The following is a 20,232-nucleotide window of genomic DNA, read 5'->3' as shown; positions in this document are numbered from 1 at the left end:
GAAACATTCATCAAAAGGATGGAAGGAAGAAAAGAATCTGTGTGTATATTTGTGTATTGTGGTTGGTATGCAATCAGAAAAGTGTTGTTTGTAAATAAATACAATTTATTTGAACTCAGTATTGAGTTGGGTGAAATTGTGTCTTTGGCTTGGGGCTCAGTGGCACTCCCTTATGGTTTCCAAGAATATGTGTTTGTTTGAGTGTATGTAACATGGTGTCACATCCAAAATTGCATTTTGCTTTGCTCCTAATTCTATTATGTAGAATCTGGCTGTGACCCTGTAAAGTTCTGGAGTACTTGTCATTTTGTGCAGAAGTCTGTACATTGCCTGAAAAAACAACTGTGGTGATTCAACTGCACTGTTTTATTGTTGCTATTAATCCAGTGCTGGGCTTAAGAAGGACAATACCCTGTCATACAATATGCAACCACTAAGAGTTAACTATAGTGATATAAAGAATTACAGAAAAATCATAAAATATACTCAAAATGAGACAGCCCACAGTTTTTATTTCAGAGTATTATAAACAAATACATCTTATATTATTTCAGAATTAAGGAATGTTTGTATTATAGTTTAAAAGAAAACTGCTCCAATGCAATACTTTGATACTGTAATCTTTAAAATAAGATCAATAACAACAAAGAAAATCCCTTGTATGTATCATATTTTAGAATCATAATGGAGACTCAACGACATATTGCATGACATGGAAGATACTACAGGGGAGATGAATCCATTCTTCATGAACAACTAAAAATGAGCAATATTATGCATGTTGAGTGCCAAGAATATTGACTTCTGAAACTAGGAATGAAACGGATACACCACTGTGACCATGACTCCTAACTTGGAAATTAAGGGGAAGGGAAGTATATTTAAAACTGAACCCAGAAAGCAGTTCTGTAAGCAAAGAGTTGTGAGACTTTGGAACAAACTACCGAGACATGTAGTGGAAAATGTAATGACTTTTGAAATGAATCTGGATGAAATTTTGGGACAGCTTAGCTATTAGCATACGAGGTTCATGAACTGAATCCTCTCGTTTGTCAAATTTCTTATGTTCCTATGTTTGAACATTTGAAACAATGAAAGCATGGTGATTCTCCAGCAGCAAAGTGATTAAAACCTTAAGCATTTGTTGGTAAAATAGTGTGCACAACTGTTGTGATGATTAGTGTATAGTCCATATTGACTACATGCCTCAAACGGAAATTTTAACCCATTAATATTATGCTGATTTGGTTTGGTCTTTTTGGCAGTCAACAAGAGGAAATAGGTGAGGAAAGATGTTCACCATCCCAGTTCACAGGTTGCAAAGATTAAATCCACATTTTCACAGAGCAAAGAGATCCCACTATATTATTTACTAGAGGTGGCACTATGTCAGTACCCCAATCTGAAGAGCTACCTCTATACGATGATCTATGCAAATTGTGAAGATATCAAGTAAAGTACATGAGTGGTTGTATAAACAAACCAAAACTAAAAGCAAAAGAAAAGCTTTCTGGATATTATAACAAGTAAAACTGAAGTGCCTGCCTCTGAATTGTTATGTCCAATCTTTGCAGTCAGATCTGCATGAAGCATAATTTATTTCCACAGCATGAATATTAAAGATAGATACTAATGCATTTATCAACACAGACTGTGTAAACTATTAGTTTCAAACTAGTACAACAACATACTGTAGTATACCTATGAAGTTGTTAAAATTACCTTTCCATATGTATAGACAAGGGTCTGAATCAAAACAAACATGAAACAAACTAAATTTTTTTTTAGCTCATAACTAGTGTGCAAATGGCTTGTGCATTTCATTGAATGATACTTGACAGGGTTGGATTCCGTCAGTAGATTTTGTGGTGACATCATGCACCTTCTCTTGATAACCGCTAACCAAAAGTGCAGTGGGCCCAGTAAGGCAACAAAAATACTATAAAATTAAGCAAGTACACCTAAAACAAAACAAAATCATGTAATGGAAGTGTAACTAAAAACTACACAGAACCTTAGAAAAAAAATACTGAGTATCTTGGAAAAATCAATACATTTTTGAAAAAAAAGGCTTCTTTTCTTGTATTGATCTCACTTTCAAAATTTCATTCTATAAATAAAACATTTTCTTTGTAATGTTCATCCGATTTACTTACCCTCACAAAGCTTTTGCTGCATTTTCTCCTTGATCTTTTCAATTGTTGTATAGTCTTCTGTAAACAACACATATGCTGAAGATGGTTTATTGGCAATAGAAACCAATTCAGACTTCGTAATTTCTGAACCAACCCCTACAGCAAACATTATTATGTTCTGTGACCTGGCTTCAACTGCAGCATCCACAACATCATCTTGAGATTTTCCATCTGTTACAACTATTGCAATTTTATTCCTTGCTGGACTGGTTCTTGTGGAGGAAGGAAACACATGATCCGTGGCAAATTTAATTGCTCTTCCCGTTTGGGTATTCCCTCCTAAATACTTTATTCCCCCAATTGCATCAATAAGCTCCTGCCTTGTCTTATACTGGCCAAGATGGATCTCTAGTCTTGGAGTATCACTATATTGTACAACTGCCATGTCTGTGAACTGGGTGCCTACATCAAATCCGTTTGTGACATTAATCAGCCATTTCTTTGCAGTGTCAAAATTTAGGAATCCCACACTCCATGATCCATCAACAATGAAGACAAGATCATTCACTGCTGTTCGGCAACCTGCAAAACAAGTAAAAGTTTTTCAAAATACACCACCTATACATTAGCATACTGTATACACTATGTTAACATAATATATTTAGCACATTAAGGTTTATTTTTTAATAAATATTTTTACAAAAAAAAATCAATGAGTGTGTACATAATGGGCAAAAGTTTAATCATGAAGATATGAATTATGCACATCTGAAATATTAGTTCACTAGCACAGACCTGAAAACATTTGGAATTCAATACAAAGGATATTATATCAGTTTGAATCTTGTCAATCCTTTCATTGCTTGTTTTTCTTCCCTCAGTATTCCAGGATCACCCATAATTGACTAGATGGTTACAAATTGGATAGTTAAAAAGAACATAACATACAGCTTAATTTACTGTTATGCTTTTAAGATCATTGAATGGGTTCATATTCACTGCCACTGAGGCAAACCTTTCCTGAAAAGACAATGGTGTGTTGATGAGGTGATCACTCAGAATAATTATAAAGAAATTAGTTTTAGAGGTAGGAAAAACAATATGATGTAGTATTGCAAATTTTTTGGCAAAAATATATCATCAATACATTGAAGAAAAATATCAACTTTTTTGTATTTTTGTGCAATCAGTAAGAAATTAGAAGCAATGAATGTTAATGTTATTTGTATATCATATGCATTTCTTCTACTTCCCCATAGAAGGTGATCTATAAACGTTAACTATGTTGCAGTGATTTTGACACAATAGGCTCTCTAAGCATTTAACTCCAAAATGTTGCCTTAAAAAATTGCTGGATTGATAGGAAGCATATAATGTATAAGCACTGTGATATGACACAACACACTCCAGCAACACTACAAACTAGTACTAGTAAATCCTTAGGTCTAATCTGTTTTAAATTTCTGATTATCCATATAATAGAAAAATAGCATTTGTATGTAAAATCCTTAGCCAAAAACACTTTGCAGATTGAGGTCCAGTGCTAATATGTGACCTGTTGACTCTTCATTTACCTTTCTGTAAGTATACATTTCACCTGAGAGGCAAATGAACCCTCATAAGCATAAGAAAAAGAAGTTTAGAATCTTTGAATTTTCACTAGTAGAGTTAGCATGCATTTTCAACTGAACCAAAAAAAAAAACTTTCTAGGTTTGGGTGGCTGCTCATCAAAAAAATGCTTCAGCATTTATTAGTAGTTATTAATGAAAAACCAAACAACACATTTCAATGAACTGCAAACATAAAATAACAAATTAGGTAGAAGCTATTCTTTTTGTGGAATACTTTAAAATTTACAGCCAAGCTCACTTATTTCTGCAAATATGTAAACAGCTGTAAAAGGCTAATGACATGCAAACTTATTATGAAACAGTTTGCATCAGCAGTCAGCACAAATTCTTGGCATCTTTCATGTTCAGTCATTTCAGTTCTGTTATGTTTTATTGTGTGTACATCTTCCCTCCTGATACTATATAATATACTACATAATTCTGCCAGGAGCAAGAGGAATCCAAAGGTAATCAGTATTTAGACAAAGAAAGCAAAAAAAAAAGGCAACAGTTCACATAAAATAAATAAATAAATTTTCTATATACTGTAAATTGATTTAAAAAATTAAAGCCATGCATATATTTCACAGCATATGTACAGTACGTTAAAAACAAAAGGCAAGTGGCATAATCGACTGGTTATAAAACTGTCCACATCAGCAGTCTGTTTTATAATACAGTGCAGTGAAATCCCCAGTGTTTATTACAGAACTTAATACTTTAATTATTACTACAACTGCAGTCAATAACTTGTGTTTTAAAAAACACTCTCAGGCATTTGTTAAAAAAATAGTAATTACACATGCACAGCATGCAAACTGGGCATCTAGCACTTTAATAAAACTATAGAGGAAGGCAGTGACTGTGTTTTAGAATTCTTTCATCCATTAAAGAGGACTAAGTTTGAAATATAATCGTATTTTAGCTTTCTGAAAAGTGCTCAGAGAAAATTAATTGAAGATGACTACCCTATCTGCAGAATATGCAGAAAAAATATTACAGCAAAAATGGGAAACATATTGAAAATAATCAGTTATATTCAAGATTATCACTGACTGTTTTACAGCAAATTCAAAGTAAGATAATCTTTAGCTCATTGGTGTTAGCTAATCTCTTATTAGTATGAAGCTTAATGTTACCTAGTCTCCTAAGTATTTGACTGTACTGTATATGTATTGTCATGATGGATGTGTTACTATGTGTCTGTCCCCATTTATTGCAAAGGGTGATGCATCCACAATATTTTGTTCAATTGAATCACACGTATAAGTCTTTAAAAAAGGCTAGGTTAAGGTCCAGTTGTATGAATTGACCAAAAGTTAAACTTTAATTAAAAACATTCACCTAAATACGTACTGTACATTGGACTAGAGTGATCCAACTGAACAAGGTGGTGTACAATTTAAATAATGTTCAATTAGGACTGCAAATATGGCATGGGATAGAGGGTACTCTGTGCAAATGTAGTAATTACAGTGATCCCTCGCTGTATCGCGCTTCGACTTTCGGCTTCACTCCATCGCGGATTTTAAATGTAAGCATATCTAAATATATATCACGGATTTTTCGCTGGTTCGTGGATTTCTGCGGACAATGGGTCTTTCAATTTATGTTACATGCTTCCTCAGTTTGTTTGCCCAGTTGATTTCATACAAGGGACGCTATTGGCGGATGGCTTAGAAGCTACCCAATCAGAGCACATATTATATATTAAATAAAACTCCTCAATGATATACGATATGCTTCCCGCGCGCTGCTTCGCACACTTAAAAGCTCTAACAGCGCGTATTGATTTTTCATTGTTTGCTCACTCTCTCTGAGAAATACAGGCAGATACTTATCCATCATGCAGTACCATCAGGGAGGCGTATGATTGGCCCCATTATCTGCTCCTGACGGAGGGGGTGTGAGCACAGTGGCTGTTTGCTTAGAAGATACAGACGCGCCCGTAAAAAAATGCTTCACATTGATCCCTTCATTGTGCGCTTTATCGGTGCTTGCATACTTAAAAGCGCAACAGCCATATTGATTTTTGCTTGTTTACTTTTCTCTCTCTCTGACATTCTCTGCTCCTGACACGCACCTTGAAGAGAAGATATGTTTGCATGCTTTTAATTGTGAGAAAGAACTGTCATCTCTGTCTTGTCATGGAGCACAGTTTAAACTTTTGACTAAAGGGTGTTATTTCATGTTTAGAGGGCTCTAATAATGTTACAAAAACGTATTTAGAAGGTCGTAAACAGGTTTTTAATGCTCTAACTGCGAAAATATTAGATTTATAAATAAAGAATCCTACTTCTTGGAAATTCATTTATCTGTCTGGAGCGGATCAACCGCTATAAACGAGGGTTTACTGTATAACTGTGCGGAGAATATTTATAAACAGTGTGGGAGAGTTTCTATGAGCTTAAAATATATACAAATTACCATACAAACATATGGTTTCTACTTCGCGGATTTTCACCTATCGCGGGGGGATCTGGAACGCAACCCGCGATCGAGGAGGGATTACTGTACTGCAAATTGTAATTTTCAACACACTAATTTCATGTAATATTTATTTGTAAGCAAATTCTCTTGCTTCTTACAACAATACTCAATGCCTTTTTAAAAAATCACCATTTTATAATTGTGTCTAATTTATTACTTAGGAGTTACATTTTAATTGTTTATGTTTTGTTAAACTCACATGCACAGACTGCAGTATATTCTTGTGCTAAAATAAATAGAAACATTCAATAAATCGATTTGGATTGTTTTTAGTGAGCTCACATTAAATTTAGTTATTTTTTTATTTCAATTCGTGGCCATGTTGTGACTAAACTTAAAGGCACTAAATATTGCCATTTCTTTAAAATGTCTGTGGTGGACTGACTGTCTTTAAAACTGAACGTCAAAAATAAAGTCCGTGGCACAGAGAAAAAGATATACAGCGCTCAAGGAAAATTTTCAGGAAAATTAGCTGTGGCATGGCTAAGGCTGCCACATGTACAACACTAAAAAGAATAAAAATTAGGTCTTTGTAGGACACTTTTCCTTATGATGCTACAGTTCATATTTACATTCTTTTATTGTCTTTTAGACAGTCCTTGGTTTTGTCAACAGTTGATGGTAACCTCAAAGTAAATATGTTCACTGCCAAACTACTAAAGTCATAGCCATTCTCAAACTTGCTTACAATTTAGAGGAGCAGGGAGTGATAGCCTATCCTAGCAGTACTGAGCACAATGCAGGAAAAGGGCCAAGACATGGTACCAGTCCACTGCAGGATCTACTCAAGCACACACGCACGCATGCATGCACACACACACACACACATACACTCTTACATTGGGACAATTTAACCAAATCTACAAGGCTTTGAGAATGTGAGAGGAAAACTAGAGTACTCAGAAAAAAAACACAACACACGGAGAGAACATGAAAACTCCACACTTACAATATGGTACTGGGTATAAATCTACTACATTGGATCTCCAAAGTGGCAGTAGTAATCAGGCTGCAGTTCTACAGTGGTGTGAAAAACTATTTGCCCCCTTCCTGATTTCTTATTCTTTTGCATGTTTGTCATACAAAATGTTTCTGATCATCAAACACATTTAACCATTAGTCAAATATAACACACGCAAAAACACAAAATGCAGTTTTTAAATGATGGTTTTTATTATTTAGGGAGAAAAAAAAATCCAAACCTACATGGCCCTGTGTGAAAAAGTAATTGCCCCCTGAACCTAATAACTGGTTGGGCCTTCCTTAGCAGCAATAACTTGCAATGAGTCTTTTACAGAGCTCTGGAGGAATTTTGGCCCACTCATCTTTGCAGAATTGTTGTAATTCAGCTTTATTTGAGGGTTTTCTAGCATGAACCGCCTTTTTAAGGTAATGCCATAGCATCTCAATTGGATTCAGGTCAGATCTTTGACTAGGCCACTCCAAAGTCTTCATTTTGTTTTTCTTCAGCCATTCAGAGGTGGATTTGCTGGTGTGTTTTGGGTCATTGTCAGGTTGCAGCACCCAAGATCGCTTCAGCTTGAGTTGACGAACAGATGGCCGGACATTCTCCTTCAGGATTTTTTGGTAGACAGTAGAATTCATGGTTCCATCTATCACAGCAAGCCTTCCAGGTCCTGAAGCAGCAAAACAACCCCAGACCATCATACTACCACCACCATATTTTACTGTTGGCATGATGTTCTTTTTCTGAAATGCTGTGTTCCTTTTACGCCAGATGTAACGGGACATTTGTCTTCCAAAAAGTTCAACTTTTGTCTCATCAGTCCACAAGGTATTTTCCCAAAAGTCTTGGCAATCATTGAGATGTTTCTTAGCAAAATTGAGACGAGTCCTAATGTTCTTTTTGCTTAACAGTGGTTTGTGTCTTGGAAATCTGCCATGCAGGCCGTTTTTGCCCAGTCTCTTTCTTATGGTGGAGTCGTGAACACTGACCTTAATTGAGGCAAGTGAGGCCTGCAGTTCTTTAGACATTGTCCTGGGGTCTTTTGTGACCTCTCGGATGAGTCGTCTCTGCACTCTTGGGGTAATTTTGGTCGGCCAGCCACTCCTGGGAAGGTTCACCACTGTTCCATGTTTTTGCCATTTGTGGATAATGGCTCTCACTGTGGTTCGCTGTAGTCCCAAAGCTTTAGAAATGGCTTTATAACCTTTACCAGACTGATAGATCTCAATTACCTCTGTTCTCATTTGTTCCTGAATTTCTTTGGATCTTGGCATTATGTCTAGCTTTTGAGATGTTTTTGGTCTACTTCTCTGTGTCAGGCAGCTCCTATTTAAGTGATTTCTTGATTGAAACAGGTGTGGCAGTAATCAGGCCTGGGGGTGGCTACAGAAATTGAACTCAGGTGTGATACACCACAGTTAGGTTATTTTTTAACAAGGGGGCAATTACTTTTTCACACAGGGCCATGTAGGTTTGGATTTTTTCTCCCTAAATAATAAAACCATCATTTAAAAACTGCATTTTGTGTTTACTTGTGTTATATTTGACTAATGGTTAAATGTGTTTGATGATCAGAAACATTTTGTGTGACAAACATGCAAAAGAATAAGAAATCAGGAAGGGGGCAAATAGTTTTTCACACCACTGTATGCTACTTAAGCTAAAAATATATTAACTATATTTTAACTACCTCAAATTCCATACATTCTCTGCATTCACACTCAGAGCCTTATACTGACTGCTCATCAGCTTAGCTGCAGAAAACTATACTCTTAATAGGGAAAATAGTATAGTAAGGATGAAAAAATAAATATTTTTCTCAGCATATTTAATTTTACATCCTTTAGATTTTTTGCATGTTTGTTTATTTGGGTTAGATACGAGTGGAAATCTCTACATGCAAAATTAAGCAATTATTTATTCAAAATTAAAATACAGTGGAACCTTGGTATACGTCCTTAATTCGTTCCAAAAAAAAAATCCTATTGCTATTGGCATATTATACATTGATGGGGTTGTATAAAATAATTTAAACACTGCTTAATACTAAAATACATAAATACAAAAGCAATTAGATGAAATAAATGAAAATTTTACCTCACTTTACTTTTTAATAACATCTTTGTTTTTTACAATCGTAGATACCGTCGTTCTCGGCAAACGGTATGCAACAGCCATGTCCCGGATACGCATGCCACCATCATACTTTTCAACAATCAATTCAAATTTACATGAAAAAAACACAAAATTACGTTGTGACGATGCAGGTTTGCTGTATGCTCCCATCTGCTGCCAGGGAGCTCTTGAACCCTACACCGTCGGTAATGTGCCTCACTACTAACCTCATCGGTAAAGCAAGGGGATGGTGAAAAAGTGCAAAGTGCTTTTATTAAAACAATTAAAACAAGGTGTTCAAATTAAAGTGCAGTCTCCAAAGTTCCAATAAATAATCTATAAAATCAGAAGTGAAACGTGGAGGTTAAAAACAATAGAAAAAAGTCTTCTTAAAAACAATGAAGTTAAAGTAGAGCAGGAAGCATTCTTTAAAAATAAAAAACAAGAAGAAGCCCGGTGCCTTTTTACCTGGCGGCCCCCCTGCTTCTTTCTTTTTACTCCCCTTCAAGCCAACTCGCGCTTCTGTTTATCAAGATAAGCAGCCCCAGGAACAATAATGAATGCGGACAGTCCCTCACAAGTGCACTTTGGTGAGAAACGCCCACATTGCGAATCGCCCTGACAACCTTCAGCCACACAACCACCACGCCCCCTCACCAAGCTGCGAGTTTGGTGATTATTTATTTTAAAGCTGGACTTTGACAGGAGCTGTGGACCCACTATATCACACACGTGAAAGTTCACAGAGAGTTATAGCGAGGGTTGTTCACTGAATGCTAGCAACTGGCGCACTAACGCTCGTGGGTAGTCGTGGCTTTGTCTCGAGAGAGGTAAACAAGGTTAGCACGCGAGTTGTATTCCAAACAAAGGTCGTATACCAAGCAAAATTTTTCGTGTCCAAACAGGACGTATACCAAGTTGGACTTATTCCAAAGCAGACGTATACCAAGGTACCACTGTAGTTGAGATAAAAAAATTTGAAAGAATGACTGATAACTTTCTGCTTAAAATTTTATAAACTTCTGTAAACAGAAAGAGCATGTTGTGACATAAGAAATGCCTGAAATAGTACAATCAAAATCCTTTCTAAACAGTGGGTATTTGACCCCCTCCTCACAGTTTCATTCTCCCCACAATGCATTTGATATCATCCCTTGTATTAAACTATTGGGAACAGCCCCCCAATTTCAAAAATGAATTTCAAGCCCTAGTAGAATATTAGTTTTTATAGTCATATTTATAGTTCTGTTGAAACCTGGGCATGTTTGCTGTATTCAAGATGCTAAATGACTAAAAAACAGAAACCACAGAAGAAACAAATATAAAGCCACCAAGTGTAAAGGGCCTATCAAATTTAAACTCATAACATTAGCAGTTTCCCAAATTGGTTGCATTCATGAATCACCAAAGATTTATAAATAAACTCTGTCCAAAACAAGCTTTTTGTAGACAATAGTGCTGAAACAACCATCTTACCAAACTCCACCATTAAAAATAAATGATTCATGCTACATTTAATTACATGTGTATAATTAGTAGCTATATAGACAGAGATGAACATAAGTTTTGCTTGGATTACAAGTCTCATACATTTAAATTATCTTCCACTGATATACATTCAAGCAGAAGAAGATCTACGGATGTGGTGGAACGACTATGCATCAGAGCTATCTCATCTTGCCAAGACTGCCAGAAAGCTTTCATGCATTTCAGCAACCAGTGTAACATCAGAGAGAATGTTCAGTGCTGGTGAGAACATTGTCTTCCTCAAAGGTCACAGATTTAACCCACATTTTTACATTTCAATTTACAATAAAGGAAAAGTAAAATATATCAAAGATTGAGCCTTTATTTCTTTATGAAGATATGTAAAGCACTGCTGTTATTTAATTTGTTTACATTTCTATACTTTCAATGTTAGCGGTTGGATATTTAAGTGGTTCATGTTTTTGATTTTGTTAAAAATCTATATTTTGCATGTGTATTTCTGGTTATTGCAAACTACACATAAATGTTGTTCATGTAAGTTATTTGTAGTTTGCTTATGTCTGTTTACATCATTTGGCATTAATACATCTGGTTTGAAACACCTGAGACAGTGACGTTTTGTTTTTAAATGACAATAGTTTGTTCTATTTCAATGTAAAATATGGTGTATGGTGTCTTTTTTTAGTTACCATATTTTAACAATACCATGATAATACCAAAACCCATGACAATACTGGTCATTGTAATTGTGATGTTACATTTTTATATTGTTCCATCCCTAGTATGTTATTAAGTACATGTTCTGACATTTCAGTATAGCTGTCTTTAGATCCTATGATTTTGCCGCTGGCAGGGGCAACCTATAAACTTACCCATCTTAGAAATACTGTATGATACTCATTACATTGAATCTTCTACTACAATAAAAACTAGGCCAAGCTTCTTACTGTCTGGCACTCCCCACTCATATACCTCACTATTAACATATTTTAACATGGCATGATTTAATGTGGTTCTTCTCTTACCCATAAGGTAACTAACCATATTGCATAACATTATTGATGTATAATGTAAAGCGACAACCTCTTCAATGGAGCACTGAAGCACTGGAAATTTTTAATTGCCTTTCAGGCAGCCTTGGTGTCACAATCCCTCTTAACCCATTAACAGCTGTGTTTGGTGTTCTTCCAGATGGGCTTAAAGCGGAAAAGGACAAACAAACTGTGATTGCCTTCACTACACAATTGGCACGCAGACTTATTTTGCTAAACTGGAAGAATCCTAACTCTCCTCTTTTAAGTCGATGGGTAACTGATGTTTTATACTATTTGAAATTGGAAAAAAATAAAATTCTTAGTTAGAGGATTTGTGCAAAACTTTTTCAAAACCTGGCATGATCTAATCAATAGATTAGAATAGATCAATAGATTAGAATAGATCTAATCAAGAGATTTTAGAATACGCTCTTAAAGCACTGAGGAAATAGGTTCTCTTCCCATTTTTTTTATCCGGTTCTCTTCCCATTTTTTTTATCCACCTATTAAACTCATCAATTTATGTATTTTGACCAGTTTTACTCCACTGGCCCTGCTCTTTTTCTCAGGGGTGGGGGTTGGGTTGATTTGTTTTCAATCCTATTTTTTGTAAAAAATTGATCTATCTGTATGGAATGATTACAATAAAATCAATAAAATTAAAATAAAAATAAATAAATAAGATGGTGGAATGCAACATTGGACAAGCAGACATTTGAATTTGTTAAACATTTTTTAAATCTACTTTAGACTTTTAGGCATTAATAATGGAAATTATACTTATTTATTGTTGAACCTTTTGGCAGCACTTTTTCATGGTTTTTAATTTGTTTTTTGTTAGTGCTTTTTGATAGTTCCTGTACATACTACCCTTTTTATCGACTGTCCTTTTCCCCTATAATGCATTTTTCTCTCCTGGTCTTTGCTTTATTAACCTTTTTAAACCTTTGGAACTTGTCTGTTTTGCCAGCACAACAGCACATATCTAACAAAGAGGGTTTGACTATACGTTCACCTTTAAAGAATGTTGATGAAAGTCAATCTGTTTCTACAGGTCTTCATTAAATTCTATAGGTACAAACTGCAGGGTGAATGACTTGCTGCATTACAGTCTGGTGCTATGTATCCATTTCAATTAGGTGTTTTTAGGTTTTATTGCTGTTTTTGTTAATTTCGAGTTATATTTCATGATTACAGTTATTTCTGTTAGTTTATCTTAACATTTATTATTTGTGTAAAATATGTCTCAATTCTATGCTTTTTGCAGATGGAGCCCCAGGAGGCTGGGCCACCCTGATGTAATGACTGCTGAGTCCTCCTTCTGCCAGTTTATTCCAGTCAAAAGTGGGACCCAGCAGTCAAGTATTGTAGTTGTTTGGAGTTTTACTGTCAATATTATTTTTTATCTGGATTTTCTGTTTTTTTTACCTTAGCCATTTTATGTTTTGTTATTTGATTTCTCTTTTGGCTTTTTTATTTGATTTCTTTTTTGGCTTTCATATTTCAACTTGCTTGCTAAAAACTTTTGTGCCTCTTTTTGCTGTGAGGAGCTTTGCCTTGTACACTTATATTTTTGAAAAATAAGTCATTTATTAAATAATGATTCTTTGTTTGCCCTGTTCATACAAGATGAAAGGTTTATGGTCATCCTTCTCCTTGTGGGGTTTTTGGCATAATTTTAAAACATTTACCTTTATATTTGAAGTGATACCTGAGGCAGACCACTGGAGCTGGGATTAACCTCATTAGGGTGATCCCCTTTTTCAGGCATGCAAAGAAGACTAGGTCACTGAAGCCTTTTTTGAAGCATTTGGAGGCTTCACATCCTTTTGCCATCTCTGGAACTATCTATTCACAGGATTAGCTAATTACTATATTGACTTTATTAAGAATTTTAGTACTGTTATTTCACCCTTTACCTTACTGACTAGGTCATTAGTGGAGTCCCTCAGGGGTCTGTCCTGAGATTGTTAGTTTATCTGATTTATAGATTTCAGTATTGTATGTAGCAGACCCCCGTGACCCTGTATTCGGATTCAGCGGGTTAGAAAATGGATGGATGGATGGATGGAGTATTGTATGTAAACTTTTGAAATTCACAGTTGATCCAAATTTTTGAGGAACTGGAGACACTGAATGAGCAGGCAGCAAAAACAATTCAGGAAGGCGTGGACAAGCCCCATAACTGGACGAACATGAATGCAGTGTAACAACGGAAAGTACAAAGTGCTACACGTGGACAAAATGAACATCAATTATAGTTACAAGATGGTAGACACTAGCCTAAAGGAAGCAACCTCTGAAAAAGGATTTAAGGATTTATATTGGCAAAATGTTCTCATCATCCAAACAATGCACAAAAGCTTATAAAAAAGACAAAAAAATGTTACATCATTTCCTAAAAATGTTTGAATATAAATAAAGGGATGTTCTGCTTAGTCTATATAATGAACTAGTGAGACCACATCTGGAGTAGTGTGTGCAGTTCTGCTCATCCCACTACAAGAAAGACAGCAGCACTTTGTAGCACTGTGCAGAGGAGGGCAACCAACTGCATCCCAGGACGTAAGGATATGTCATACTCTGACAGACTCTGAGAATTAAACCTTTTAAGTCTCGAAAAGGGGAGACTGTGCAGAGGACTCATCCAGATCTTCAAAATTCTCAAAGCCTTTGATAAAGCAGACCCAGCAGAGTTCTTTCAACTTAACAGTGAATTATGTACTCGAGGACATCAGTGGAAATTAAGGGGAAGAGTATTTAGGACTGAAGCCAGGAAGCACATCTTTATACAAAGAGTTCTGGGAATCTGGAACAAACCACCGAGTTATATAGTTAACGCAGAAATGCTGACATCCTCTAAGGAGAATTTGGATGAGATATTGGGACAGCTTAGCTGTTATCAGACAAACGAGCCTGAAAGACTGAATGGTCTCATCTCATTTGTCAAATGTCTCATGTTCTTATGTTTTACTTTAAGTTCTTTGGATCGGTTGAAATGTCTGCTTCATTTTAATTACTTTGCCTAGAAAGACATTCTGACTTCACTGTTGGATGAATGTATTTCTTATTGTGGTCTAATTACAGCAGAATTGCTTAAGTATTTCACTTAAGAAAGGTGTAAAAAAATATAATTATTCATGCATTATTTGTGAAAATCCATGGCAATCAGTCTTCTAGTAATGCTGTAATACTCTAAACAGGAATCAACAGTTCACATGACCTCCTACATGGAGAGATATGGTTAATGATACTGCTGTGTGTAAACTGACAATTTACAAAGGGTAATAAAGACAGAACATCATGTATACATTATCTTAATTATTGTATAATAATGCCATGGAATCATGTTCAAGTTTAAATGTATTGTCATGTGTATGTTATAAAATAAGATTATTACATGCATCTCTCCCACTGACTAGTGACACTAGCAGAATACAAACAAGCAGCTAACACAAAACCATACATGAAATATAATGTTAGACAACAGATGTAATAAACACAAAAGGTGCTACATTGCCAAATAAATTGTGCTTCCTGTTAAAAAAAAAATAACTTTAGTGGAGATGAAGTAGTGATTTATACTTCAGTCTGATCTTGTCATTTTAACGCTTGTGCTCATGGCATCACACATAATATTTAAAACCAAACTTATTACATTTCAATCATCTAACTTTAAAACAATTAACTCCACCCACCCTGAAGTGCTTTCTTTTGGCCTAACTGAGGCCAATTTGTGAAAGGATGATTAAACTGACCACTTAAAAATATTTCACTAGTCTTTAGCCTGTGTTTAAGAATTGGCTGTGTGACTGGCTCATACATATGGTGTTTTAACATCTTTGTAAATGTAGTTTATAATTAAATATTTACATTTTTATGTTTTCTTTATATTTCAATATGTAGATGTTTGAGCTTTTGACATGATTTTTACAGAAGATGGCACTATATGCAGTGCCATACACATGCATGCATAGATGTGCCCCTTAAGTTTTGAAAGCTCTGAATATTTAAGTACCGTAGTTACAAACCAGAAGTATTTGGATTTAGGCAAAAGCAAAGGAGCTGTTAGAAATATTTTTGTTCGATTTTCTGTTTTCTGAGTTTTGATTCCAAGTTTTCACCTTGTGCTTTGTTTAGTTCTTAGATTTCAGTAGATTAACAATTGTGAAGAGATAATACCCATAATTCTAAACAAATCATAACTGTGCAATTCACCACTAAATATGTAGACGTTCATAGCCAATTGTAACCAGTGCAACCCAAGTAAAAAATCTGCTCTTTAAAAAAGTGAAATTGTTGATGAATTTTCCTGGTAATGCCTTGGACTGAAATTCATAGTCAAATGAAACAGTAAATATCAATAGACTGAGCTCCCTTTATCACTAATATTATTGCCAAAAAAGCCCCAAAATCAGTCTTAACTTAAAAATAACATGTCTAATGTTATATCCATGCTAACCATAATTATAAGCAACATAGCAAGCCCTCTATATTTACATAATCCTGAGAATGCTGGAACATTCAATGATACTTAGTTTAAGAAGACTGTTTTTAAGTGATTTTATTTAGCAGCTTCTAGAAGTGAACACAACATCAGTGCTGTGGTTAGAACTGCTGCCACACAGCTCTAGGGTCCCAAGATATACTGTAATCTCAGTATAGCCAGTGGAGATTTTGTACATTGTTCCTGTGTCCTTGGATTTTTTTCCCGTCGCATGTACTTATTAAATGGATGAATTTAAGTTTGTCTTTCATAATGTTAATCATATTATTTTACTACACAGCAAAGGATAAGTAAAACTTGTCTTTACATTCAGAAGAAAGAATTATATCTAAAAATAATAACTACAGTCACTTAATTAATTTTACTAAGTCACTAAACTGGCTCCCAGTAAAGTCCGTCATTTGATATATAAATTCATAAATAGTTTGCAAAACCTCCCTACTTTAGCATACAAAACTAATGCCCATGATGTAGAGTATATCTAGTAGTCCAAAGATGCAGTCCTGCTTTACCTCCCTAAAAAATTAAAACTAGTGTATGAAGCTAAGCCATTAGCTGTAGGGCCCTTACATTCTGGATGATCCACATGTCAGTATTAAAGATAGCAGTTTGGATTCAGCCTTTAAATAAATGAGCAACATTCATTATTTTTGTAAAGCATATACAGTGCCTGTTGAAGCTTTTGCCATTTTGTTCCTTTTTCATTAGACTACTTAATAAATGTTTTGTTTGGCAATGATTTATTCTCTCTCTTTTTTTTTTTTACATTTTAGCAACATGCAGTAACAATTGGTGTTCCCTGGAATGGATGTGTTATAGCCAGTAACAGATGCAATGTCTAATATCCATTGCAAATATCATCTAACCTATATCAATGGAAACTGTTCATCAATAAGTATTTAGACACTATTCAGACACCCTTGCTTTCTGCTGTAGACTTAATTTTAAAAGGATAAGTTTGCCATTTTTGTCCATCAATCTACACTCAATAACCCATAATGACAAACTAAAAGCATATTTTCAGAAGGTTTTGGAAATATATTAAAAAATCAAAAACTGAAATCTCTCATTCATAAAAATATTCATGTCCTTCGTTGTGAGTCCACTTGTGACAAACTGAATTGATTAGACATACTTTAGAATGGCACCTGTTTATATAAAGTCCTAAAATTCACAAAGCATGTAATGACAAAAACCAAACCATGAAGTCAAAGAAACTTTCTGTACACTTCCACAATAAAATTGTGGTGAGGCATAGATCAGGGCAACTACCAGGACATGGAGTTAGCTGTATAGTCAAACTGAGTAGCCAGGTAAGAAGAGACTAGGTCAAAGAGTTGACCAAGAACCCTGTGGTCACTGCACCAGAGCTTCAGAAGTCATCTACTGAGATAGGAGAACCTGACAGAAGGAACAAACATCTCAACAGCAGTCCACCAGCCAGAGGTTTTTGGTAGAGTGGCTTGACAGAAGGTACTCTTAAGTAAAAGGCATATGACAACCCACTTGGACTCTGAGAGCATGAGGAAAATGTTTCTCTGGTCTGATGACAAAAATGTACTGCTTAATATCATTTCTACTGTGAAGTACAGTGGAAGCAGCATTATACTATAGGGGTACTGTTCAGTGACAGGGACAGGGACAGGGAGAGTAGTCAGAATCGAGGGAAGGATTAATGCAGCCATATACACAGACTTAAGTGACAACTCACCATTGACCCAAAGCATACACCCAAGGCAACCCTTGAATGGCTTCAGGCTTATCTGATGTCTTTGAGTGGCCCAGCCAAAGGCCAGGCTTAAAGCCCACTGAACATCTGTGGAAAGACTTGAAGGTGGCAGTTTGCAGATACTTCCCATTAAACCTAATGGAGCTTGAGAGGATCTGCCAGGAAGAAAGGGCTAACCTGCTCCATTCCAGGTGTGCAAAGCTTGCAGAGACTTACCTACATAAACACAAAGCTGTAATTGCTGCCAAAGGATCTTCAACAAAGTACTTACTTAAGGGTCTGAATACTTATATGAATGAGAGCTTTCTGTGGTGGGCTGGTGCCCTGCCCGGGGTTTATTTCTTGCCTTATGCCCTGTGTTGGCTGGGATTGGCTCCAGCAGACCTCTGTGACCCTGTAGTTAGGATATAGCGAGTTGGATAATGGATGGATGAGAGCTTTCATTTTTCATTTTTAAACTGTTAGTAAATTGGCAAACCTTTCTAAGAACATGTTTTCACTTTGTCATTATGGATTACTGAGTGTACATTGATGGAAAAAATGGCTAGTACTCATACAGATGTTTATTCCTCATACACACCCACATACAGCCAGTTTGCAGTCACCAATTAACAGGCAGTATATGTACATATATATATCCAGCTTTCCCCAAAAGAGTGATAAAAGGAACATTACTTGCATAATAAATAAAAAGCAGATCTGACTCTTATGACCTCCTTCATTATGGAAGAAAGACATGTAAATTTCTTAATATTATTTAGCATGTTTTGCACAAAGATCAAATCATAGACCAGTAATAATAATTGTATTAGTAGTCCAGTAATAATACTGAAATGTAATGGTGCATGTAGAATGCATCGCAGTCATAATGTACCGTACAACTCAATTTCTTAGAGATAAATAAGGGTCAAGCAGTATACACACCATCCAACTCCCTTAACAACGCTCCCCACAAAGTGTTCACCCCTCTCACTCCCACCATTTTAAAAGACGTTTGTAATTCCTGCTCATGCATGGATCTCGTTACAAATTGAGCATTTATTCACTTATTATTTGCCCCAGACAAAAACTGAATATGACACTTTTTGTTCATCATAAAATTACTATTAAGAATATAGGGAATTGATTTTTTTATAAAAATCAAAAGAGTTATTGAAAATTCTAAACATCCCTTTTTCGTTTTGACATTCAATGGTATTTCGTTTTGACATTCTGGGGTATTGCGTGTTGTTTGAAGAAAGAAAAAAATTAATTTAAAAGATTTTATCATAAGGCTATATAACAAAATGTGAAAAAAGAGTGAAGGAGTCTGAATACATGGTGCTTACTCCAATGGCCAAGAAGCGCATTTTCAGGTCTCATCAAACCATAGAACCTTTTTTCAGATGACTTCAGAGTCTCCCATGTGCCTTCTGGTAAACTCTGGGAGAAATGTTGTGCATTTATTTAAAAATGGTCTTATCTTTGCCACTCTACTATAAAACTACGAGTCTGCTCTAGGTAGATTTACTGTACATCTGTGCAATACTATTTCTCTTTTCTAATGATTAGTTTAACTGTGATCCAAACCAGCCACAGGGGATGCACAAACCACTGTGCTTCTTTGTGCCGGTCCCAAGCCCGGGTAAATGGGGAGGGTTACGTCTGGAAGGGCATCTGGTGTAAAATTTTGCCAGATCAATATGCAGACAACAATACAGATTTCAATACCAGATCGGTCAAGGCCCGGGTTAACTAAGGCTGCTAACAGTGCTGTTAGTCAACAGGGTGATGGCGGAAATTGGGCTACTGTTCACCGAAGAAGGAGAAGAAGAGGGGGGAGACGTATCCGGAGGCAGGAGGAGAGGAGGAAAGAAAAGAGAGTGGAATTGAGAGTAGGAACTTTGAATGTTGTCAGTATGACTGATAAGGGGAGACAGTTAGCTGATTTGATGGAGAGAAGGAAGGTTGATATATTGTGCGTGCAACAGACTAAATGGAAAGGGAGCAAGGCCAGGTGGATCAGAAGTGGATTCAAATTGTTCTATAATGGTGTGATTGGGAGGAGAAATGGGTTAGGGGTTATTCTGAAGGAACAGTATGTCCAGTGTTATGGAGGTCAAAAGAGTGTCAGATACAGTGATGATTATGAAGATGGAAATTGAAGGTGTGAAGAT

The 20,232-nt window shown here is 35.7% G+C and overlaps 1 protein-coding gene across 1 annotated transcript in view; it reads right to left on the bottom strand.

Annotated features, from left to right (window-relative positions):
• LOC120529425 (collagen alpha-1(XXI) chain-like) overlaps window positions 1–20,232 on the bottom strand; it is a 260,096-nt gene that overhangs the window by 209,929 nt on the left and 29,935 nt on the right. The window contains exon 3 of the mRNA XM_039753207.1: window positions 2,157–2,717. Coding sequence (XP_039609141.1) covers window positions 2,157–2,717 — 561 coding nt within the window. The remainder of the gene's footprint in view (window positions 1–2,156; window positions 2,718–20,232) is intronic.

This window comes from Polypterus senegalus, chromosome 5 (assembly GCF_016835505.1).
Source record: "Polypterus senegalus isolate Bchr_013 chromosome 5, ASM1683550v1, whole genome shotgun sequence".
Classification (NCBI taxonomy): Eukaryota; Metazoa; Chordata; class Cladistia; order Polypteriformes; family Polypteridae; genus Polypterus; species Polypterus senegalus.
The sequence above is the reverse complement of the archived record's forward strand: the minus strand, read 5'-3'. Positions and strand labels throughout refer to the sequence as shown.